At 37.4% G+C, this 27,075-nt stretch overlaps 1 protein-coding gene across 4 annotated transcripts in view; it reads right to left on the bottom strand.

The window, feature by feature from the left end:
• Nucleotides 1-2,729: 2,729 nt before the first annotated feature.
• The window catches only part of YAP1 (Yes1 associated transcriptional regulator), an 87,887-nt gene continuing 63,541 nt past the window's right edge, over nt 2,730-27,075 (bottom strand). Inside the window, exons 5-9 of one of the 4 annotated variants that reach the window (XM_014263998.3) lie at nt 20,432-20,625; nt 18,888-18,935; nt 12,193-12,323; nt 8,120-8,232; nt 2,730-7,508 (exon numbers count right to left, since the gene is read on the bottom strand). In XM_014263998.3, the coding sequence (XP_014119473.2) occupies nt 7,270-7,508; nt 8,120-8,232; nt 12,193-12,323; nt 18,888-18,935; nt 20,432-20,625 (725 nt within the window). In that variant the 3' untranslated portion in view covers nt 2,730-7,269. The remainder of the gene's footprint in view (nt 7,509-8,119; nt 8,233-12,192; nt 12,324-18,887; nt 18,936-20,431; nt 20,626-27,075) is intronic. The other 3 variants (XM_005482591.4, XM_014263999.3, XM_014264000.3) reach the window with 3 other exon arrangements.

The raw sequence follows: 27,075 nt of genomic DNA, 5'->3' as shown, positions 1-27,075 counted from the left end.
ATTAATTAGAAAAATCTATATCCACAGAAAGATTACCAGATCCTGAAAGGCTGTTCACAGGAACAAAGACCTTTAAAAGCAGAGTCATGTTTTAAGTGAAATATAAACATTTGAAAAATAAAGGAAGTCACAGTTTCACACACTGGCAAACACAAATCTAACCCCTAGTGCTCTAGAGCAGTTGCTTGAATCACCTGCAGGCAGGGATGAAGGGGGTGGCAGGTACAGGCTGCATTGATAGGGGGGTTTTAATCAGCCCAGCAGCCGTCACCTTCTGTAGCACTGACACTTTTCTCAACCATAGACTGAATCTCACCTGTATGGCAAGAGCCATGCTGCCCCACAGGCTTTGCTTTTGCCAGCAGCTTCTTGGACTACACAGCCACTGATAACCACTTTCAGGCTGAATCCCTGGCCAAACCACAGGGTACCTCACAGTTACTGCCATTTGCTGTCAGGTATCATCACCTAAGTCACACAATTTCTTAGCACTGTGGGTTTGGGATTTTGTCAAATACAAATACAACCAGTTACCTCGTTTCCACTGCAGACTCTGACGGTCCAGGATTGCAGCTGAACTTCTCTGAGGTCTCTGGGTCACACTTCAGCAGCAGATGATGGGTATGAAAGGATTACATTGCAGGGCAAAGCCTGAAAATGGCCCCTTGTCAGTCAAGAGAGCTGAGACAATTGTATTGCACACCTAACAATGAAACTGTGAAAGACTGAATTACTCCTTCAGCTTAAAAAACCCATCATGGATAACACCAGGTTAAATGCTGGGTAGGAGTATTCCTACCCAGGAGGACTGCTGTCCCTGCTCCTGCTAGGACAGCTGGCTGCAGAAGTCTAAGCAATGACACAGCCAAACTTTTCCAACCTCTAACAAGAACAGGAATCCACTATGGTTCAAAAAAATCATGCTTGCCCACAACCATCCTGTACCAGAAGTTGGGCAGCATCACATTTGGAGTCAGACTGTAATTCTGTGCTATATTACAGACTTGAAACACGATGGCAGCTGCATTTTAGAACTCTGCTCTCCTCTGGGGACAAACTGCACTTAGTATTACAGTACAGTCAATAGGTGTTAGGAAAGCAAAGCTCACAGATGGTAAATACAATAAATAATTTAGAACACACTAGAGCAGCTCAGAATCGACATATATGAGAGGAGGAGAAAGAGCATTTCAGGTGAGATTGAATGTAGCATTTATCTGGAGCTCCAGTTTGTTGTTGCAGAACAGTGAAAAAGAAGCCTCTTGGGCTGCTCCTGACCCCTCCCCTTAAATAGAAACCTACACCAAAAAACCCCCTCCCCCCCAATCACACTTTCTAATAGACAGGAAAATCCCATAAAACTACTTTGCCTCTCATGTTCTAAGTGGAGCCAATTTAATATAGAAAATTCTATCATTAGTGACCAACTGTATTCCCACACAAAGAAAATTAAACCAGTCTGTGACAGCCTAGATCTATAGCATTCACTGTGACAACCTTTGCATTAAAGACAGAATATGTCTGGAAAAGTAAAAACCATAAGTTTTCCACAAAATCTGTTAGGCAGCTTTGTCAGATGTGTTAGTATTTAGGTGTTTCTTACTCAACATGCTCCCTCAGTGCCTGGAGAAGAACACATTGGCTGTTTTACTTAAGAAGCATTCAGCACTGGGTATGGTAGTTGGTACAAAGCTCTACCTCTGTTCTAAAGACAATTTGATTTTTCAGTTTAAGAGCTGGACTCACCATTTCTTGGCAACCAAGATCTCTCATCCCGTACCAACATCTTCCTATTTTGATGATACCTAAGTTTAGAGGGTGCTAACAGATAACCACTTCCTAATGCTAACAGATAACCCCTGTTAGCATTAAGAAGTGGTGGCAACAAAGGTCAAGAAGCCCACCTTTAGTCTTAGGAGGAACATATAAACTCTGGGTGCTGATACTGTAAACAAAATCAGTGCCCTGGTTTATCTCTGAATGAACCTCCAAAACAGGAGGTGCTACACAGATCATAGCCTGATCTCAATTATTCTGTTGATGATCCAATATGAAAAATGCTTTCTTTGGCTGCTAACTGACACTTGCTTCCTTGGAAGCATATTATTTCTGGCTTACTGAAACAAATACTTTTTATTTTTAACTAAGTGTTGAAAATATTTCAAAGAGAATTGCAAAGTGAGCCTGTAATACCTGGACCAAATATCCTGTTTTGCAGTAATACAGTCTATTTAGGGCTGCCTCAGAAGGTCACTCATACTTCAACTACTGCAATATGTCACCACCTTATAAATGAGAGTGATATCAGCAAACAAAATTGGTACCTTATCATTCCCTGGTACTGGCCGCCTACTCCCAGGTGGAAGGTGTGATGTTACATTTAAATTTAAAGGATTTGGGTGACTAAAGCTGGCTATGAACTCAGTAGTACAAGACAAACTGATAAATCCATCAAGGGCTGTACCCTTAACCAAGAAAACACACAAATTTGCTGAATTCCACAGGGTTGGGGCATTTGGTGCTGAGCCATAACAACTCTGGAACTGCTAAAATGCAAACAGCCTATGACTTTGGCCTTTCCAAATTGCACTACATTTAAAAAAATCCCATCTTTCAGACTGTTATACAGAAGGTCAAAATTAATGAAACCTGTCAAGATATTTTAAACTGAAATCTTCAGGCACTTTCAAGGTATATCATTACATATTTCACAATTCATAAGTCAAAACTTGGAAATGAAAATAGTGTGTCTTTATTGATAGTCTGCCACAAATTAATGCATAAACTTAAGAGTTAGCCAAAAATGTATCTGCCATCCGAACATGGCAAGCATTATCTGCAAAAAGTGGTTGCTTTCTTCTAGTAGATACCCAGATGTCCTGTTACCAGGTCTCACTACAGTGCCATTTGCAATTAAAGTATTGTTTTACACAAGCTGCATGATGCTCACCAGAGTCACTGTCTCTTCATTCCTGCAAGCACACAGACATGTACACTTTAATGTTAAGCCTTTACTGAAGCCAGTGGGACTCATTTGTCTCTCAGGTGAGCTTGCACACCGTATTTGCAGAACTGGAGTTTACAACTACAAAAGCAATGACAAGGGGGACAAGAACAGACTTGCACTACAATAGGCATTCCAACAATTCAATGCATCTATCTTACTGAAGGAAATCATATCTTTACATACTATTGAATGTTAAAAACGAACAAAGATGTTTAAGCACAAAGTATATATTTATACCAAATAAAACAACTGAAAAAGTATTACATAAAGAAAAATAATGTAACAGAATGTACTTAAGTACCTAGCTTACAGTCATGCTCATATCTAAAAATAACATTGTTAAGTAATATATATAATTTTGGACATAATTCTCTAACATACAACATGATTCTGTGATTCTACATGTGGAGAGTACTTTTTCCATGATACAGAACACAAATTGTTTTATACAAGCACACCTGCTAATTTGCATAAAAAACATGCTTGTAAGTGAAAAGGTCACTGTAGTACTAATTTACCATGTAGTGTTAATCATGTTGAAATCGTCTCTTCTCCTTTTGCATTGGTGAGCGCCAACACTGAATGGTACAATATTTGATCCATATGGTTCACTGACACTGCAACCTGTTCCCAAGCAGCAGCCCTAGCCGGGTGTTAACAGTACAGCTCTGTACAGCCCCATCTGCCTGCATATAGTGTATTTAAAACTAACAGCTATTACAATTATTACAATGATTTCTGTTTCAATATATACATCAGTATAAAATACTACCCAAAACACTTTTGCATTTCAAAGAATTTTAACCGCTTCATCAAACAATGCATTTGTAGAATTAAAAAAAAAAAAATCCGAATTAATATTGATTGCCAAGAGTACAGCATCACTATGGTATGCTTCCTAATAAGTGAGAGAACGGAAATGTCTTAATTAAAATAAGTATCACAAAACATAATTAATGTTAGAGCTGTTCAAGGATTCCCAGTTTATCAGTATCTACCCTAAGCCATGCTATCCAAGTACAGTATAAGCTATTTAGTGTTTCTACAATGAGAATAAAACATTCAAATATTAAAGCTGTGACAAACACACAAAAGCAAGGAAAGAGAATTTGTTCTGTACTCATTTCTGTTGTAGTGAGGTACAGCATGTCAGGAGCTTGCACTCAGTGCATCAAATCTGGTTTTGTGCATGGACTGGGGAATGAGATGCTGCAGAGAGGGACCTGAGGGTCCTGGTCTGTGACAAGCTGAACATGAGCCAGCAGTGCCCTGGCAGCCAGGAGGGCCAAGCCTGTCCTGGGGCATCAGGCACAGCATGGCCAGCTGGGCAAGGGAGGGGATTGTCCTGCTCTGCTCTGCTCTGGGGCAGCCTCACCTCCATTGCTGGGGGCAGTTCTGGTGCCACAATATGAGAGGGATATTAAACTAGAGAGAGTGTCCAAAGGAGGGTGAAGGGCCTTGAGGGGAAGCCACTCTTCATGGCTGAGGTCACTTGGTCTGTTCAGCCTGGAGGAGACAAGGGGAGACCTCACTGCAGTCTGCAGCGTCCTCATGAGAGGAAGAGGAGGGACAAGTAAGATCTCTTCACTTTCAAGACCAGGGACAGGACCCAAGGGAATGGCCTGAAGCTGTGTCAGGGGAGGTTCAGGTTGGATATCAGGAAAAGGTTCTTCACCCAGAGGGTGTTTGGGCACTGGAACAGGCTCCCCAGGGAAGTGGTCACAGCACCAGCCTGGCAGAGTTCAAGAAGCGTTTGGACAACACTCTCAGGCAGGTGGTGTGAAGCTTGGGGTGTCTTGTGCAGGGGCAGGAGTTGGACTTGATAATTCTGATGGGTCCCTTCCAACTCAGCTTATTCTGTGATTCTGTATGTGCTATGATACCTGGATACAACTGTGGAAGACAGCTGAAATAAAATCAACTCTGAATTTCCTTGCTGTTGTGGTTTTATGTCAGATCGTTCAAGTTAGGAAAACTTAGTGTCTTTTTCTTTTCCTGAAGGGAGGGAGAGAGAGGAATTCATAATGAATTTTAAAAAATGCTACTAAAACCCCTATCTTGGACACAATAACATTGCTTTAGGAGCTACTGTGTCATTGCACAATATAAGTGGCCTATTACTCACTGAATTATTGGTGTAGCAGAATACATATCATTGTGAATGTGTTTTAAAAATTATTATTTTAAAACTTGCCTGTATCCCATAACAAGCCATAGAATTTTGTGTTTTTCAAACACTAATACATTTATGTAAAGTAGTAAATGTACATTTCTAGTGGCAAATTTCAAATCTCTGCCTCTGCTGCTTCAGTTTTCAAAATAGGATTTGGTTAAGAGGTTTCATTCTTGACATCATCCTAAACTAGAATTATTTCTGAAGCATAAAAGAAATCCAAACTGCAATAGTAATATAATGGGGGTTTTAACTTGCTTTGCTGATTTGTTCCTAGCTTAAAAAATAATCAGTGTCTTGAGAAAAAATGCAAAACAGTAAACCCCAAAAAAATCTCTCCTCAGAGAAGTCCCTGCTAACTGAGAGTTTTTTCCAAAACTAAGTTTCACACTTAACAGTATCTTTATAGTCATGTTATACACCCTTGAAAATAAAGGCTCATTGTTGAGAATGGTGATAGGCCGTTAATTTTAGAGGTGTTAACTGGTGACACTATTTTTCATCACAAAAAAACCCAAAAGCCCCACAAAAATAGCTTATATTGAAAATTTGATTCACGCTCATTTTGTTCATTTAAAAATACTCTTTGGAAACTTGTGTCAACTCCTGCAGACAACTTAGTGAGACATCTTTTCCTGTTAAAATAAAAATGATTCATATTCACCTCTACCCCATGCTAAGCTCTACTACTAATATACACTTCATTACCTGCTCATGTCACCATCTAACACATATCTTTACATTCTTCTACATATAGTGTCCAGGGCTTATTTTTCACCAAACAGAACTAGACAACTATTACATTTAGAAGTTTTTATCGATAAGTTTTTTGGTGTTCTAGCCTTTTCATTGCAACACACAGTGATATTAATAGTTCAGAATTTTTGTCCCTGTTAACTTAAGAGAAACTTGTCATAAATTTTTTTCCCATTAAAGATTTTAAAATCTGAACTCACTTAAAGATCAAAACTGAAAACCAGAAGCGAGATTAGATGTAATTTTAAAATGGTTCTGCTACTTTAAGATGCATTTAAAATTTGTACACATAACAAAGGACTCTTAATTTTTACATTGCTGTAATCAGATTCTAATTCAAAGTCTCGCAAATACACATGAAAAATAAGCCACTGGTCATGAAATCTAATGATTACATTCAAAGCTAGCCTTTAAAAAAAATAAAAAAGTTACAGGCAAAACATACTGGTTTATGTACTCACTAGCTTATCAGGCTACAATAGGCACGGTTTAAGTATAAAAAAAAGCAGACAATTTAGATTTAAATAAGACTGTGTGAAATCAGAAAAAAACCCTTAGATTTCACTATTAAAAAAAAAACCCAGAACACCTACAATTACTTCCCATCCTACAGCTACAGTTAAACCAACTAACAAAAATAATCAAAGTATTTTTGAAAAATGGAAGTTAGGCTAGAGTATGTGGCAACAATCAAAGTTCATATATGTTTCTATGTAAAATGACTCATGATTTACTATAACGAAAAATACTTCGTGGCTAATGCAAGAGTTACTAGTAGGAACACTTAATGCCAAACAGTCTCTTCAGCCCTCCTTTACGTCTTATCTCCAAATCAGTATTGACTTCTTTTGACCAGATACATCATTTTTGGCTTGTCACCCCAGTATGTCATGTTTTACCACTTGCCACAGGCAGCAGGAGACAACTAGCTGAGCAAACTACAAGCAGTGACATGCAGAAATTAACTCTCAAATCTGAGTACTTAGATAAAATGATACGCAAGCGCACACTAGGACAAAAGGAATGGCATTCGTCATCCAAAATAGGCTCATCATCCCTCCCCACCCCCCTCCAACAGTAGTTGCAACAGCAATAGAAAAAGATCAAGAAGATGTCTGTTCTTCAGAGTCAACTGTGAAAAAAAGTCAGCAATATATAACAGCAGCGATGGACAAGGAAGAGCAAACCCAAACAAACTTGCTGAGTATTTGTTCATTTACTTTTTCTGAACACAAGCCAAAGTGCACACACTGGCTTGTTCTGAACTTCAGATACAGATGTCCTAATCTCCTTAGATCCTTCACAGATTTAGAATTCAGTCTCCCTGAGGCCCCTATAACCAAGTAAGAAAACTCTCTTTATCTAGCTTGGTGGCTGCCAAGACAGATTCCATGTCATTAAGGATGTCAGAGCTCAAAGCCTCTTGCAGACTTGGCATCAGTTCTTCTCCTTCTATATTCATTCCATCTCCTTCCAGTGTCCCAAGGTCCACATTTGTCCCTGGAATGGCTTCAAGGTAGTCTGGGAAACGGTTCTGATGGGATGGTATGTTACTTTGGCCGATACTGTCACCTAGTTATAACACAAAGATGGATATTAAGTATACTGGAAGTACCAAGCCTACAATTTATCAGGACAACTGGTTAAAGGTTAATCATGTACCTCTTGCATCATACAAGCAGTGTGATTCACAGAAATCCATCACAAACCCCAAAGATAACTTGGCTGCATGCAGACGTACAAAGAACATGCCTTTGTTTCCAACTTGCACCTACTGACCCAAATCTTACAGATCTTTGATGGCATTTAGCACAATTTAATTTTGACACTTGAAGGAAAAAGACAATACTGAGTCAAATATAGTTTTGGAGTGGTATTAACAACTCTGGATGAGGTACTATTCTTAGCCCTGAACAACATTACTTCAAAAAGCAAACACACTTAAATTCCTTATAAAAACAGGAATGATACTACTTATGAGCAATTTCCCCATCCTCCCAATACACTTGATTACAAATATATTTTTTCATAAATCTAATGTTTCTTTCAGAGAAATAGGGGAAATAGGAAAAGGTAGAAAACAACGCAAAAAGTATCAGAGCTTTTCAGAACTGCTTGTTTTCATTGCAAATGGATACAAGTGTATTTGGAAAACATGCGTTAAAAATGTACACAAACCAGACCTGTATCCATCTCATCAACACTGTTCAGGAAGTCATCTGGGGTTCTGGGTACACTGTAACTGCTCATGCTAAGTCCACTATCTGTGCTTTCATCTCTGGAGTGATATGTTCCACTGTAACAGAAGAAAAGGAGGAAAAAAAATGAAGGTAGAGCACTGAAAAAAAAATAAAAGAGATGCTTGTTTTGAACTAATTTATTGGCTTTGAAAACACTACTACCATGAGAAATCCCCTATTCTAATAAAAAACTGAAGCATTTGTTTGCATGAGACACCTGGGTTTTATTTTATGCAGACCTTTTCCAATTAAAACCATATTATTTAGATTCAACTAAACCTGATGAGAACATACATAAGCAGCTTTAAGAAATGGCCTACTGTGTGTTGTGCATAATTTTAGTCTTTTCACACCCACCCAGCTAAAACCTTTCGAAGCATATCAGATAATCCATAATGATGATAAAAATAATAGTAATTATGGTGCACCCTTTTATGTTTCCATAAGGATAAAAAAATACTTCTAACTAATGTTCCCATGTTTAATCAACCACTGAAGTGTATTTTTAGGTCACTGATGTTATAAATAGTTGGAACTCCTTTAGCAATTCTTCAATTGCTTCCCACTGCTACATTACTGCTTGTTCAGTCACACATGTCAAGCCAAGAGAGCACCCAAATATAAATCAAACCCTGGTACAGAAGCCATCCTATAAACAAACCCTACTCAGAATGATCTTGCTGACAGAACAGTTAACCAAACTGATGGCATGGGGCCTTACATGCCTTCACTTTCTTACTTGCCAGCGCAGCAAGCAAGACCAATAGAGCCACAGTGGAAAATGTGGGAAGGGGAGGGGAAGTAGGCCACTGTGTTGAGATTATATAGCATGGCTTTGGTAGCAGGGGTCCGCAGGGATCACTGTGTGACACAGCAGGAGGAGCTGATCCCATGTCAGCCAGCTGCTTCCAGGTGTCTCCAAAGTGGTCCAGCTGCCCAAAGCTGAGCCCATCAGTGACAATGGTGGTACCTTTGTCATAACATATTTAAGAAGAGGGGGAAAATGCTGAACAGCAGATGGGAGAGAGGAGTGAGAATATGTAAGGGGAACAGCCTGCAGACCCCAAGGTTGGGGCAGAAGGAGGGGCAGGAGGTGCTCCAGGCACCAGAGCAGAGATTCCCCCGCCGCCCTTGGCGGAGAGACCATGGTGAAGCAGCTGTGCCCCGGCAGCCTGTGCAGATGCCAGGGGGAGCAGAGATCCACCTGCAGCCCGTGGAGGATCCATGCCAGAGCAGGGAGATGCCTGAAGGAGGCTGTGACCCCGTGGGAGGCCCATGTTGGAGCAGGCTGACAGCACCTGCAGCCCCATGGTGAGAGGAGCCCAGGCTGGAGCAGCTTTGCTGGCAGGAGCTGTGGCCTGCATAAGCATTGTTGAAGGCCATCATTACCTCCCTCCTCCTGCATCCTCTAATATTCAGTATTCACAAAATATTTTCAAAATCTGTATTTCTTCAGGTTATGTATCCTGAGATTCACTGAGAATCCTTACTGATTTTCCATCTGGCATCCTCAATGAACATCAACTTGATTTACTGCTCAAATTATCATTTGAAGACATACTAATCCTCCTCATGATGTACTTGTGAAGTATATAGTATATGCCTTTTTAACAGGTATGAAGAACCAAAATATTATGAACAGCTATTCAACATCAGATGCCAGAAGAATGCCTTCAGCTATGTATATAAATATATATATTTGATTCCATGAAGGCAACTTTGCCATACAAGAAAGGAGCTTAACAGTTCTTTATAGATAAATCATAAATACTTCTCTTTTTTTAGACTGATTTAAGAACAGAATCACCACATATTCGATACAATCCTAGTAATTAAACTTAAACAATTTAGAACTTCTGTGAACAAAAATCTGGTTTACTTTATGGGACAAAATACTAAAAACAGAACTGAGACTATGCTGAACTAAATCACTCCAGTGGAGAAGGCTTTTTGGCTGTTGGTCTCACACTTGGAATATCAAGCACTTCTCTTCAAATCACTCCTTAATACACATTTCCTCTTTCTTCAGCAAGGATTTGTTAATTTAGTAGTCACACCACCCAAAATTACCACATGCAACTAAACAGCATTACCCAAAATAGAGTGGATTCTTCTTCAAATAATCATTGTTAAAATATGTGTATACAAAAGAAGAAATACCAATTTAGGAGTTAAACAGAGAACTACCATCACTTCCAGTATAAATCTAACCGACAAAAATATATAAACAAGTGTGGCAAATCAAAAGGTGAAATAGTCTAATGAAGTCTGCACTGATGAATATCCCATTAAAAAAATAAAAAATCAAATATACCATAATGATTGCAAGTACTGAAGATAGCAGGCAGATTTGATTATGCACTTTAACCACTACTGAGCATTATCTCAAACTGCTCCAATGTAGTGATTCTCTGAGATTTTTTAATGCTTCTATTATATAGGCAGCAGAAAATATCAAACAACTCTGAATAGATAACTCTGGGGCCTAAATTTAGTACTGTCTCACGAGGAACTTTATATACACCCTATAAGGACAGAAAGAAGCATTTCCTAAAGTCTGAACTTTAACTTAAGGAGTATCAGCAAGACCTTTAGGTCATAGTCCAAAACTATTGGATTGCTTTCTGAGACAGCAATGCATATTCACAGATGTCCTTTCTTAAAAATCCCTTTCCCTCACCCATATGGCAGAATTAAGTGCAGTGCCACACATACACCTGCCTAGGAGACAAATTTTCAGACCAAAACACAAATTAAGTTAATCTCAACTCAAGTCAAATACAGATTTGCAGTATTTTGTATGGGGTAAGGGCTACATTAAAAAAAAAACAAACCCAAACATATATGCCACCAGGCAAGCAGTATCTTTTTGTACTTTGCAATAAATATCAATCTGCCATAAAATTAGAGAATGCAAATTTGCCCCTTCTTGCTTTTTCCTCCGTTTCTAGTTAATGGCAAAGATCCATCACTTTATATTTTATGTGTGTAGACTCACAATGGATAAACTGCATCAGCCGTTTGAAACCTAAAGATGCATTTCCTTCAGGTCAGAAGACAGGTTTTGAAGATGTGAGGACCTGTATGATGGCAACAGCCTTCCAGCAGTTCAAGCTAGAATTTTACTACACCATATTGATACCATCACCCATCTACAGAGGCTTCCCATACAAGAGCAAGTCAGGTTTAAATTGTCTTGTCTCTTCTATTTCATAGGACAAAGCCAGCACAGTCGAGGCTCGCCCAAGAACACCCTACAGGATGAATTCTATGTAGGATTATCCCTCCAAAAAACATCAAGTTTTCTAATCATAATTGTCAGTGTAGGAGATAAATCTTCCCAAAGGGATTACCTAAAATACAGATATCACTTATCTCAAGCTGCAGCAGTGTCTCTAAAGTTGTAATGTTTGGTGGGAAGCATTTGCAAGCTGAAATTTGAACAGTATTTCCAACAAAATAAACATTTCAAGTCAGAGGGATTTAGGAAAAAGTTTTATGGAAGACTAGTCTATATTGTAAGATTCTAAATCTTGAATGAAAATACCCACTTCAAAATAATACAGCATTTAAAATGAAACATGCCACTATTTGTAGACCTAACATTAGCAGAGTAAAAATACTGCTAAATACCTGAAGTGGAAGGGAGGGGTGAATGGGGAAACCTTAAAATGAACCTCAAGCTGTAATCCTAAATGTGCCTCACAGTTCATTTGATCTCACAGCGAGCTATTCACAAATTGAGTCAGTAATTTGAAATGACTGTTAGTCAACACATTATGCAGAGGCAAACATGTTATGACTTTGAATAAAAACCTTCCTACAAGTCTGAACAGACTACTTCCTCCCACAGGAGACAGCTTTTAATCTTCAGCTTTTACTAGACTTGCCATTTAAGGAAAGATTCATTTACAGCTGTGGCTCTTGGCACGGACAGATGTTCAAAATAAACTATTACATGTACCAAACAGAATTTTAAATCAAATTTCTTTCCTCTAGTAGCTATTCGTACAAACCTGTTAAGAAAGGGATCAGAACTATTTGTAGTCATTGTTCTCAGTTCCTGAGACATTCCAGGAGATGACACGGGGTTTTGAGATCCACCGTCTTGTTCCATTGTTGGAAGCTGGCTACGGAGAGCCAATTCCTAGAACAGCAGGAGAGGGAGAAAGAGAGATCATGTTAGGCATTTGAATGCATTTTCTGGATACATAAACACATGACATTATAGATAATTGATGCTTTTACTGCTTCCAGTAACAAGAGTTAAATGAAATGAAACTAAAGCTTCTGAGGACAAAGCAAGAATCTGTACTGGCTTCAATGAAAATGCAAGTTCCAGCAGCCATGACCACCATTACAGAGACTGCACTGTACATGTATTTATGGATATAAATATCTGTATGCTTACACAAAGATTTTCTAGTTCATTTCAGTATCTTTCTGCTAAGTCTATACTTAAACCAAAACAAGAATTGTTAATACTATCAGACCCCTAATATAACCTATATAGCTTTGCTAAATAGCATTTTATCCAGATTTCTTTTAAATTCTGATTTAGTTCCTGGCTCCCTTTGTACCTTTGAAAGCAAACTTTCAAGTCTTTCCCTAAAAGTTTCCATTCATTCCTCCTGTTTGAGGCATGCATTTGAAATTTCTGACTGATCAGATCCAGGATTAGTTCCCTATGTAAATTCCGTAGCTCCTCAAATTCGGAGTAATTTCTTAATAAGGCCTAGACACTGCACTTCTGAAGCTACAAACCTAATTGCATATAATTTTTTACCCATCTGAATGTTCACCAGCTTGAATCAAACCATTCATTAAGCTCGTAATTACTAATTGATGAAAGCGTTAACATAAAATGCATCACATTAAGGGCAGATGGAAATAAGCAACATTTGATGTAATTTCCAGTGATCCTTCTCCCCTTTTTAAACAAGTAATACATGAGTTACACATGTGAAAATACAGTAATTTTCTTCAAGCAACTCTGTTCAAACATCATCAATGTCCCACCAAGACTGAGCTTTGTATTGCAGAGACTGACAAATCTATTGACCATCCTGTCACCACTGCTGGTAGTATGTGACTTCCAGGCTGTGCCTGGGAAGATAATCTCAGGCAAAACCAATCCTGTCAGTCTTGACAATACTTAATATTTCTCACTTGTAAAATGAGAGACCTCCATCCATTTTCAATGATAAGCTTAAGGACTACTATACTGTAGTCCTTTAGTATATAAAACTAACTTTGCCCCAATTCTTTTTCCAAGTGATCTCTAAGAAATCTAAGGTTATTTCATTCTTTTTCCAGCAGACTGTGTATTGAAGCTTCCCTGCTGACAGGTTTTCTTTTCTTTTCTAATCTTCATATGCTTCACTCTCATTCCTGTGGATTACTATTCTACATATTCCTTTAGGTTTTATGTCTTGTACTAGAAAATTTTCTCACTACAGCTAATTAGATCTCTGCAGAAAGTGTACAAGCATACCATTGGTTTCTGTGTTCATCACTGTGTTCAAGTAAACCTAGCCCTCTGCTCATCAGCACTTATCTGGCCACTGTTCTAACAAACAGTAATAATACTCCATCCCCATTTTCAGATCACAGGACATTAAACATCCTTTAATAATTTCTAAAGGCTTATCCACATGATTTTCAATTGGTTATGTAATAAAACCAAATGTAAAGCCTATATAATGATCTCTTACTTCACAGCTAAGTTTGCAGCCTTGTATCAGCGACAAGTTACCTGATATACAGGTAGACTCATCCACATCTAAAAAAGAAAGAAAGAAGCGTTCTTTCCTGGAATTTCCCAAACACTGATCTGAAGAAGGTAGAAGGTCTTAGACCAGCTATCCCAGAGACAGCTCAAGAACTGCTCACCCATGTGGTGTGTCCTTTTGCCCTTCCCTCTTGGTTTGATCTGTACATTACATCTTGATTTCTTTGGGCTGCAGTCCCTGATTTGGATGAAGAGGAGGAGCCTAAAGTGCCAGCAGACTGCAGAAGCAGCTTTGTGACACACCAGTGCCACAAAGAGTGGTTACAAGGCAAAGGCTACATGGAGTCATATCTGCTACTTTTACAGGAGTCAGAAGCACTTTCCCTTCAAAAGAATGTTATTACTCATCTAAGTAATAAATTTATGTCATTCTGGGAGTCTGAAAGAGAAAGGAATTACCAAAAAAGACAAGCTATTAAGAAACAAATACAGGGCAATTTTTAATAATTTTGTAAGACAAGCAGAGTTTCCTAAAGGCCTAAAGAGTATGTTAAGACTATTTTTCCTAAAAGGTATAAAATGGAAGCTAAAGTTGTGTTGCTTAAAGAACAGTCTTTTCATTTCTCCTTCCTTATAAACCTGTTTTGCAATAAAAAATCATTGTAGGTTTTCTATACTTAAAAAAATGTATGGGAGTGTCCAAGTCTCTCCCACCTCCAAAACAGAGCAATGTGAACTCAAGGCTTTTGATTCATGCTTTGAAATATGTGCTTTATTAGAAGTATTTAAAGTCTGGAGGCAAAAATAAAACTATGACAAAATCCTGGCTTAGATTTCTATGAATTGATCTCATCCTATTTTTTTTAAGTATGTCAAACTTGTTTTAAGTACCTCTGGGAAAAGAAAAAAAAGTAGCATTCCTACTGTTAGCAGAAAAGCTGAATTTTAGTTATTACACACACCAAAAAGATCTCCTTAAATAACTTTTAAAATAAGGTCAGCACTGTGTAATTTATCTGGCTGACCTCATGCACTTTTTTTTTTCATAATTCCAGACAGATTAAGTTTTACATTAAGTTACAGGTCATTCACACCATGTTCAAATTAACTTTATAAAACTACCCTTTTAGGAGCATTTTTATCTTCACTGGCTTTTGAGGAAAGGCAGATGACTTGTGCAACCGACTTATATTCTGACTGTATTAAACCTATGATATGCTACTCAATTTTACTTGATATATCCTGATAATTGGTTTTGCAAATTTACTTTCAAAGTGCCAATTTTAACAGTTCTGCCCCCAACCATCACTTGACTTTCAAATGATCCACAGGCTTTCCTGGGATGGGACAGAAGTTTTAGGGGAAAGAGGAGACCACAACACTTATGAGCAGACTTACAGTTGCTTCTTCAGATTACGTGCCTGCATTTTTGTGAGGGCCACAAAGTTCCAGCACACACACAAAAGAAATAGGGAAGACACGGGGACTGATGGAAGACAAATGAACTCAGCAATGAGGAGCTGGGCAATTTGTGAGGGCTGAGCAGGAAATGGACCGTTCACTGCTTCAGTCACAACAACCAGCACAGCCAGTGAATGCAGGTCTGATTTACTATACAGACTTTTAAACAAGGTTATTTATTCATAAAGATCTACACACATGAGCAAGCAATACAATTATTTTGTTGATCTGTCAAGCTTAGAAACAAGCTAGAAACAAGCAGTAGATACAGGATCAGCAAGCATATAAAGAGGAACTTATAAATATGTAGTATGCTGATCTCATTAGCAAATACTCTAATATTAGCAGCAAATAAATAAGAAATCTTCCATTCTCAGCACAAGAAAATAATCTGCACAACATCCAAGAATAATGCCATCAGTACCTCGACATTATTTGCCTCTATTTCTTTCCACAGCACACTGTAAGGGAAGAAATCTGTTACTTAACTACTTGTTCAATTTTGTGACATATACAAAACTTGATTGACATCTGCTCTACTTTAGAAATTGCTGACAATCAGATGCTAACTGCAGGAAAATGGAAAGAGAGCTAGTAGGGATGGAGTGAAAGTCAAGTCATGCAATCTCTTTACTAGGACAGACAGACATTTTTAAGGTTTCACAAATAACTGATGATGATAAGCACAAGTAACTGAACAGATGCTTAGTGTTTTTAAATTTCCTGGATGTATCAACAGTTCTTGCTGATACACAGTAAGTCTGAAAGTTGCAATTTTTGCTACAGGCACCTTTGACATTTTTAGAATTTCAGTAAAATATGTCCTCATTCAAACCAGAAGAGTCTCTTACAGTGCTTTGTATAAAAAATTAAGCTGAGCAATTATTTGCTCTTTCCAGAAGGTAAGGCTTCCATACACAACACTTGGAATATTAGTGTCACCACAGGATACTGCAGTTCCATGGCAGAGTGACCACAACCTGGCAGGAACACTATGGTTATCCAGTACCAAAAAACCTGATCATAGATATAAATACAACCATGGTACTGTATCCAGGCTACATGGGGAAAAATGTCAAGAAGGATCAGGATGTTGGGCTAGATGACCTCCACCAGTCCCTTCTAACCTAGTGATTGTGTGACATGAAAAGTTCAGATACAGTTAAAAGTTAAGGAACACTTCTCAGATGTTTTTAATCCATCTATACAAGAGATTTCATTGGATGCAAGCTTCAAGAATGCCAGTGTTACATAATTTCTTTACAAATGAAAGACCTTGGCAATCCCTCTCTAAAACAGACTTAGCTGTCCCAGAATTAAGAGCACTGAATATATGAAGATTTAACTTTTATAGTTCCTTAAAAGAATATATAAAAGTTAGCAAGAGAAGCAATTACTCTGCCACCAAGCACAGCTTTATCATCAGGGAAGCAGGTAATTCCTCCAAACTTTATTAATTTTATTCAAAAAGAAAGAAAGACCTGTCTGCAAGAAAAAGTTGACCAAAGAAATTTTAATTCTTCCTATACATTTTCCAGATTAACTAGGTCAACTGTGATCTGATCCAGATGTACAGACTGGGACTTCAATAGCAGCAGCATCAGAGAAGACAGACTACATTTGCCTCTACAGTACAAGGCCTCAAGAAGCATTTAGAGAACCAGAACCCTGAAGCAGTTCTCTAAGCACTTTCTTCCACCTGTGGCTATTCATTACTTTACTGAGGTGATATGAAAACACAAAAAGTACATTTAGATGGTGTGACACGAATAGTCTAGTATAACAGAACTTTAAAGGTGACATGATTGCCCATTCTTCCACCCAACAGATCACTCAGACACACCTTGACTCATTAGCAAGTGCAGACTAATACAACTGATCCCAGGCAGGAGATTCAGTACGAAGCAAGTTTAAATATAAATGGAATCCGGATTTTTGTATGACTCCTTTCATCAGTTTTATACTCCAAACAGAGCAGAGTGACCGGTACATATACATTTAATGAATTATCAGTATAGTCCCTTTGAGTTTTTGCTGTTTTGTAGGATTTAAAGCCATAATTTCAAGTTCCAAAAACCGCATCTTACACAGTACAGTATGAAACTGATAACAAACTTCTCCATTTCCTGTATTTTTTTGAGTTGGCAACAGGAAGAAATTAGTGGAAGAGTGAACAATGACAGGGCTTCAGGCATAGAAGAAAACACAGAATAGACTTTTGGCATTCTGTAAGAAAAACATCCCCTATGAATGACCTAATTATGCCAGAAGATAAGGTATTTTACTCCACTACTGTGGAGTAGTTCTCCTTTGTTTATTCTCTTGTATACCCATTATTCTTGAGGACTTTTTTTTCTCCTCCAGAATAGAATTGAATATTGACTGATAAGATCATTATGTGGCTAATGCTTTGTTAATTAATCAAATTACTACATCTCAATTAAAATGCTTCTGTTTAAGAGCGGCTCTGGTATTGCCAAACAAGAAAGTATTTATTCCAGGGTGTCAGCACTAAGGTCTGAGGTTCCTATATCTCAGAACTAGTAACATTCAAGGTTGTGGTACTCCTCAGAATGCAACAGTACATCAGTACTCATGGCTTCCAAACAGAGGATACTTTCATTTATTATGTTTTTCTTGCCCAGTGCATACAGAGGTTTTTCTTAAAAAAACAAAGAACAATACAAGCTAATATAAATATTGGTACTAAGAATCAGTAGATTAAAATACTGTTATCATTAGTAAACATGAAGTTCTCCGAATATATCCATAAATCCACCCTTCCAGAGATTCATTCTATATTCAACTTCTTTAGCAACTGAAAGAAGACCACATTAAGCTGTTTATTATGCTTCACATTTTGAACAATTTTATTTTGGTCTGAGCTTTTCATAACTATACAGTTGTTTTCTATACAGAAAATGTATGTGTGCAAGAGCCAGTTAAATGTCCAAATGGAAAAACTATACTGCATAGCAATTATTTTGTTCATCTAATCTATTAAGTAATTCTGTTATATTATGCATGCTTAAAAATCGTAACTATTTCAAGTGACTCTTCATTAAGTGATAAGAGATATCCTTCTCTAAGATCATACCTGCTTTAATGAACTGATAAGAACATTCATATGAACAGTACTTAAAAGTCACCAACTACTACCTTAGATAGTTTGCTTCAAACAAACATCTTGATGACATCAGGACTGGAACAGCAGTATCCTCAAGAATGCTAAACAAGAAGGCTGTTTTCAATGTAAAAAAATGTGTAATGAATTCCTTGTTCGCTCTTAAATATTGATATAAAGTTGTGGTAATGCAGCACTCCTAAAAACAGTGTTAGGGCTGTGACCAGAAAAGTGATTCAAAAATGTGCATGGCAGAGGCTGGTTTTTTGTTTGTTGGTTTTGGTTTTTTTTCCCTTCTTTTTTAGAATGTTTTCATGTAGCAAAAATGTTCCCTGCTAGCCTAATTTAATGCTTTCATTTTTCTAATTACGCTGAAACATCAGTTTAGAGCCTACCTGATGTTTTGGAGAATTTGCTGTGCTGGGATTGATATTCCGCAATGCCTAAGAGTAAAAATAAGATGGATAAAAATTACTTTAGCTGCACGGTTTACCTATGCAGGCTGTCTTATAAACACCATCTTGTAGTATCAAGCCCCCGAGACAGGCCAGATGAGACAGGATAAGGGAGTTAAGAACTGTGAAAATCATGACACAGTGAAACAAAACTCACAGATTTACCAAGGATGCATATTTGACAGACAAGCTTAACAACTAAGGAGAACAACATGAAGAGAATCGGTTGTCACCTGCTCCAAAGTTAGTCAGGTTCTCAATGACAACTGAGGCAAGAAGACAATTAGAAGGCCTACCTAGACGCATGCTAGCACAGGGTAAAATGTCCGTTTGTGAATTAATTGCAAAGCAGAAACAGCAGAAGCCCAGGTGCTTAAGCAGAGAGAAAGTCCTGATGCCACCTTTGCAATGTATTCTTACCTAGAGTACTATAAAAAGTAATGGCTGTAAAGATGACCCATCTTACACCAAGAGATGCTGAAGATTCCTACAAAATAGTCCTTGACTACAAAGGGGATAACGGAAGTCAGATTCCAGGACAGAATACTGCAGGTGATGAAGAAAGAGAAAAGCTGTCTTTGAAGACATTAAGATGTTATCCTCTTCTGAAACAAGACCCATCACCCAAAGTGAAAAAGGAAAGATTTTAGAAGGTTTTCCTCAAAGAAAAGATTAGTGCTTTTTCTGCCAGTGTCAAAAACCCAAAGAAATATCTTAAGTATCTAGCACAGATAGTTATAACTATTAAAACACTCAGATTGAACAATCGAAGCAGAAGGCTTAGAGTCAAAAGGAGATCAAGCCCGAATTCCAATCCAGAGATTGCGAAGTCCAGCCCTACACTTTAATATTTGCTACAGCCATATCCATATAGTAGAAAACACTGAAAGGCATAGTTTGCAGCCTTATTATGAAGTTTGAAATTCTTCAGGATAAGAAAGCCACAGGTTCAAAATGCAGCACAAGTTATTCAGTTGTTTCATGCTCACTCTACTATTGAACAGGTAAGATTTTGGCAACAAGGCCTTTCCTCAATGTATCTTATATAAAGTTTGAAAATACTTCAAAATCCTACAGACTGCAACAGGTTCTAAAACTGAAGATTTTCTCCACTTAAAAGGGAGAACTAAAGTAGCTGTGGGAAATAACTTTTTTCATGACTTGGAACTCAATGAATAAGAAATATATTATTGTGAGGAATATCCAATCATATCAACAGTCCACACTGTCATCTTTATAGTTTGTGAAGCCTGCTCTTTAAGAGTTTTGTTAGAGGGAGGAATGAGGGAGGGAAGCAAAATTCTTCAGTCTTAAAAAATTAAATACTTTCACCACCAAACTGATTTCAATAAGAGAATGAACTCAGACCTTTTTAGATCTCAAAGCTTTTTGTATAGTCACTGGTCTTTAGGACTCGCTGAAACAACAATTTAGAAAAATCAAAACATAACATACAAAAGAAATAGTGGAAGTAGGTGTCTAACCTGTGGCCTCACCTGCCGAAGCAGTTCTTGATGCTTCAGTCTCAGCCTTTCTTTCTCCATCTGCAGCTGCTGAAGTCTCATCTGTTGCTGCTGATTGGAGCTACTCCCTCCCATTACACCACCCTGGGGACTCTGAGGAGCCAGAGGAGGTGGCTGTTTGACTGGAGCACTTTGGCTGATTCGCTGATTCATGGCTAAGGAACCAAAATAATAAACATTTAAAAAATAAGTTCAAACAAATACATGCAGCGGAAGTATTATTCATGAAAGGCATACATTAAAAAAAATACAAAATTACAAGGCATGACAGTACAAAACATGCAGCTACATTAATATTCAGAGTGTGAAACATAAGCTCATGTGTGAGCAATTGATGTGTGCAAAATTAACACAACAGTCTCATGGTTAAGACCATGTACTTATTCTAAAAGATTCTAAAAACAGTTTAATGGGCTAACTGGTGAAAAATTCAAAAGTGGTAGTAAAAATATATTTCAAATTGAATTAGAAAAATCTCTCTTCTTTCTAATAAACTATTCTCACTACAGACACAAATAGTAAATAACTTGTTTTATTCATATGGAATCATAGGTACATTTAACTTCAGAACACACAGAACGACAAAATGGATCATTTCACTTTTATCAAAAACAATTAAAGGCTACCTATGGTGGTGCAAGGTCATGCAACCAGCATTCACATCCTTGTCACATCACTATTTTAGTGTTAGAGATTTCATTTAGAGCTTCTTGATAGGCAAAATTACAGTTGGTACAGAAATGGCAAATGAATTTTACACCCATAAATATGGACATCAACGTAGAAAACATTTTGCTAGTGCTTCATTTTCTTTTATCCCCCAGAATTATGCATTGCATTTTTCCTGGGCAGCGGAGCCTAAAAATGGAGCTTTGAAAGCATAATGCACAATGAGAACCCATCTTCCCTTCCCCTATAAAAGCAAGGCCTAAGACAATTACATTTTATAAAATAATACGTAACTGGGATGCATGAGGCCTGATTTCTCCCTCACATGACACCAATATGGTTAAAGTCAACAGAGCACTGGGGTTTCCAGAGTGAAAGAGAGGGTGGGAAAAGCTAACTGTATTGCAAGGGCACTATTTTCAGGGGCTTTCAGCTTGGAATTAGCTCTCCATCTCCATGGTGTTCCCTGTAACAGACTGAATCTGTTAACACTCAGTATTCTGCAGAATGCATTTGCTGAAGCAATGATGGGAGAATGGCAGGGATTTTTTTTTTTTCTGGGAATGAGGATTATGGTTTACAGAAACTAAGGAAAAAAAAGAGAGAGGTTCCTTTAGGATGACAGGGTGAAGTAGGGAAAAAAAATCTGTAGAATTAGTTTGAATTAATGTTTTCATCATATAGAGGATTCCTGGAATACTAATATTTCTAACTACCATAAGAAAGGAGATTTCTCTCATAAAAAAATCTATACAATCTTTTCACTGAAAAGCCCTTCAGTCTCCACTGTCTTTTGTGTGTTCAATTTAAGGTAAAATAGTGCTGTTTTTCTGTTCCAAGAAAGCCAACATATATTTATCACTAAATAATGAATATAAATAAATAAATAAAATAAAATAAATAATCACTAAATAACACTAAACCAATTAGAGACCCAACCCTGCAGTCTACCCTTTCAACTAATCCACTGGTCCAGCACAGACTCAACAGTCTAATGGGCAGAAGGGTCATATTTTCATGAGTCCAGCCACCGTAAAATGCTGTAAATTAGCTTACAGTTTTTTGAAACAGTATTTCATGCAGTTACTAGTTAAAGAGCTTCATACATATAATTGCTACTATGATAGAACTTCCTGTTAGGTAAGTGAACCTGTGAAGTAGGAATACAAACTGGATCCCAGTACCAAGTAGAAACAACTAGGGCTGCAGTTCAGTTCCAACCTACAAGTCTCATCCTGATGCAGCATGAAAAAAAACAGTGGGAAAATGACATTCCTGTGGATCAAAGGCTAAAATCAAGCAGTGGCTGTTACGAGACATCCAGCACCAGTTCACTGTCAGAACTGAACTTCAGGACAGAAGGTGACCAGAGTGAGCTCTGCCACGCGTGCTGTGATCTCTGGGCCAGTGGCAGGAAGAACAGCCCAAGACACTACCAAGAAACTTGAGCAAAAGTCCTAACACCATCAACATCTGCCCTGTAAGGATGTGGTGCAGTTTAACTACAAGCACCAGGAGCTCCACTGGGCAATATTTTGCTGGAAGCTTGACAGCAATTACTCAACCTTCATTTATCAAAGTTGAAGCTAGAGAAAACAATGCAAAAAGCAAGGCAGCCCATCGAGCAGCTTTAGATAAGCTAGACAAGACATTGCTGGAGTGGGGAATAGATCTCCTCCTTTCTCTCTTTTCAAATCTGGAACCAGGACCATGCCTTTTGCTCTATAGATCTTACTCTCTTTCACAAAATAAGCAGAAATGAAGTTAATAGGGGACAACGGAAAACAGCATTCTCCTGCTGTTAGTTAATTCTGCAACCCTATCCAAAGTCTGTGCTACCTCTCAGATGTTCCAGGATCCAAACCCTGCTAATAAACAAGATGGAAGGTCAATTACAGTGTAAAGTCAAAAGGAAGAAAAATTCAAAAACTACAATCACCTGAAATGAGCACATTTAAGTTAAAAGCAAACTAGCTTGTAGAATTTAAGTACTCAAAGCTGGAAAATGTCAATTTTCTTTTGGTTAAAAACACTCCCTTTATAGTCTAGTCCCCAGTTATATAATCATGGTTTCAGAGTCCTACCTCAATGCAGTTCACAGCCAAGTCATGTTACAGATAACCTCATAAAAATTTAATAGTGTCTAACCTTAGTTAAACACTTCAGTGCAGTATCACTAACATTCCTTTAACATGTTATGAATTTGTTTTTCCTGCATGCACCATACAAGTATCTCTTCTCCTCAAAGAGGCAGCTTTGTATTTCCTGCTCATGCCACTTTCTGCTCTTTTTATTTCTGACAGCTGCTTGTATTATTCCTGTTTTCTCTGACCACTGTTTGCCCCATTCTTCTCATCTACTTGACTTTGCAATTTTAACTTTAAGAAAGAAATCACGTTTCTCTGATGTTTTTCATTTTATTCCCTCATTCTAGATCCCCCAAATGTCTTCTAATGTCCACTTTGAAAGTAGTATTTCTAAGAAAAAGCATATCTAAAGCAGAAATATCATAAGATATTGAGACTTTGGTGTATACTTAAAATACATCAATAAATATTAGGGGATCACTTAATTATATGATTTGATAATTATTTGGAAACTGAATCTAAAATTCCACTATTACTATTATTATTATCATCATCATCATCGTATAATTGAAAGGATGTTTCTGAACATTTCATTATTTCAGGAAAGTGCAAAAGACTTCTAATTGATAAGATTTTAAACTGTCCTCAGATTTTCTATATGCGCGAACTCTTTTTAACAGTGGAATTAAACTAAAAGTCAGGATATTAGAAGAAGATGCTGCCAACTGAATTTTACTGACTTAACATATCCAAGTGAAAAAACCACAACAATAGTATCAATGATTTTCATACACCTTGGTGATTACACAAGCGTGCTATCTTCAAGGGAAACTCAAAGAAGAATGTAATTATCTATAATTTCCAACACAGTATTTAATGAAAAAGTGGGGTGGAAACACATCTTGTTTCAAGTGACAGGAAAAAACAGAGGGTTTTAAAGCTTTTTGTTGTTGATTTGCCGTTGAGGTACTTTTGCTTGCTTGCTTTTTGATGAACTTTTTTTTCTTTATACATTCCCAATTCCCCATTACTTACATGGACACAACTGCAGAAATCTGCACTCTAAAGAACATGCTCATTAATGTGATTTCAGATAGCAGATTTTATTTTTTGTACACCTAATGTATTTGTAATGATCCTGACAAGCACAGCTCTTATGAAGTACTTAGAATTCAAAGGTGAAGAGCTTCATTTTATCTGTTAGCTAGGACTTACGAGTTTTGAATACATTTTGTTCCTTACCTTCCATGGCCATGGAAAGCATTTAAATAAGGGGCTCTGCACCCACACAGCGGAGGATGCAAAGACCTCACAGGCAGAGCAGGAACAAACAAGTCTTTGTTTCTAGAAGAGGGGGATTTGAGGGAGGAGGAGGGGCAGACAAGTTAAAAAACATGGGCAACTTAAGACAATAAAAAAGATCTTGTCCTAAAATATGGCTTCACAATCTGCAGAATACAGTCAACTGCAATTGCTGCAATACGGCTTTGAGAAAATTAGTGGTCTTTAAATGCTACACATTAAATGTTCTACTGTCAGCAGCAGAAATGCCTCTTCTTTACTATACCAGACAATACCTGACAATTCCTGAAAAAAGTTTAGACTGCTGTCGACATACATGAAAAAAACCAAACAACCAAAACCCAAAAAAAGGATGAAGTGAGAGAAGCAATTACCAGGCATTGGTGTTAGAGAGAAAAGGCCAACAAATTTTTAACAACTCAAGCATAAAAGGCTAATTTCTCTCCCAAGATCCTCTGTCGGTTGAAAATCCCAAGTCCAAGGGCAGTGACAGTTTGCAGTAACACAGCACCTCTCTCCTATGCAGAATTACACGCAGAGATTGCACCCTTAGTGATTAGGGCACACAGCTTAATGTTGTTGTTTCTTCCCTACTTATAATTCCACCCTTCAAAGCTAAACCTAATTTTAATCAGCCAATTCAGAGATACAACTTAGCTGAACAAATAACAACAAAAAAAGCTCAGGATGTGACCACACTATAGCTGAGTGTCCTTACTAATAAGAATCAATGTTTTCATGGGGGGAACTAAAGAACTTGTCCCCTTCAGCTCCATTTTGAAACTAGATATTTTGAAACTGTTGTGCATAATTTTTGGCTGTAGTCAGGTTTTAACCTGGTGCTAGTTTGCAACACTTCAACAAAGGCAAAAATTCTCTTTGCTTACATTTAAAAGAGCAATGAAGAAAAAAAAATACCTGTAGGATCTGAAAGAGTCTCGGAAGTAATAAAAAACATGTTCCGAGGGGATTTTTAAGAAAGGCTTTCTACAACAATTTGTTGTTTAATCAGGATGTAAGTCATGTTTCTGCATTATATTCTTTATAATATATTGCTATGTTACTCTAAGGAAATCCCACTCACAGTTTCATAATGCTGCTGTTATGAAACAACCTAAAAATTAGCAAAATAAAATATTCCATTGCTTTCAGTCTCTGATTAATCTGACAATCCTGGGTCTTAGAATATGGGGGAAACCACAAATAGACTGTTCTCTGGGCTCATTTTGCTGCTTTAAGTGTACAAACAAATCTTAGTGTCTTAGGCAAATAAAAATATTCACAGACTCCTAAGCTCATCTTTTGGTTAAAGCAAGGTATGTCCTATGAAAATACTATTACAGAATCATGTCCAAACTACAGACTGGTTACTCTGCACTTATCAACTAGTTTCATTCAAATTAAATTAGTATTTTTCTTTTTGTTTTAGTACCACTATCACACCTGCTGGTTAAAACAATATAAATTAAGTTCCTTTTTCTTTGATAAATCTGCCATTGTTTTTGAAGTCTTTCTGTATTGTCAAATGTAGATTTGCAATAGCCAGACTGACTTGAGCACCATTAAGACTCTACAGCATGCAAAGACTCTTGAATCACTGGTAACTAAACTGGAGTAAAAAGCTGTGTCAGTTCTTTCCCCCACCACAGCAGTAAACAGCAGTGTTTATAAACCACTCTCACTCAATGTATGCCAGTTTCAGAAGAACCAAAATATTCTGGCCAGCCAGAAAAGCAAATATAAATTATATTCAGCAGTAAAGTAAGTAGCTTTTAGGAACTTCAGTGCACACATATAAAACAAAACTCTTTGAATAATGGGCTCTTATTAGAATTCTCTTTTAACTCTCTACATAACTCTTTTTCACTTTTTTAAAAAAAATCAATTTTAATTTTGGAAGGCTAAACGAGTTTTAAATTCCTTCACTTACAGAACACAACTGACACTGTAAGTATCAGCACTACAGAACCACATAAGATAGAGTGCACTGGACAGATTATGAGTAGAAACCTGAACTAATGTTGTTTAAATTTAAATTTTATGTCTGAAACACTGAAGACTATAGCAAGTGCAGGAATCTGAGCTTACCAAGGCCTCATATGCCTGTCCACTGACTCTCTGGCAAAATATATTTAATGAAAGCTAGTCCACATGTTAGACCAAAGTTTAATCAGCAAAGAGTCCACATAAGGCTATTAGCTGTGAACAGGTTCACTGTTTAATCACCACATAATACTTCCTGGGTTAACTAATCAAAAGACAAGCTTCTTTACAATTTCTTATAAAATAATGTGATAACTTTTTTAAATGCAGGTTTCCTTTAATTTGTTTGGGTGGAACAAACCCTGTATTATACACATCTGCACATCTTCATCTTTTTTTTAATTTGTCATGTGCCCATTAGAAATAATTAAGTGAAATTACAAAATCCAGTAAAAACTACTGCCAAAAAAAAAATCAACAGTATACTGTCAAGAAACACTTCTATATAAAAGAAACTACCATCATGTTTCAACACGATTGAATTCAAAGACAAAAAGCCTGATG

Source organism: Zonotrichia albicollis, chromosome 2 (assembly GCF_047830755.1).
Source record: "Zonotrichia albicollis isolate bZonAlb1 chromosome 2, bZonAlb1.hap1, whole genome shotgun sequence".
NCBI lineage: Eukaryota > Metazoa > Chordata > Aves > Passeriformes > Passerellidae > Zonotrichia > Zonotrichia albicollis.
This window is presented reverse-complemented; position numbering and strand designations above follow the sequence as displayed.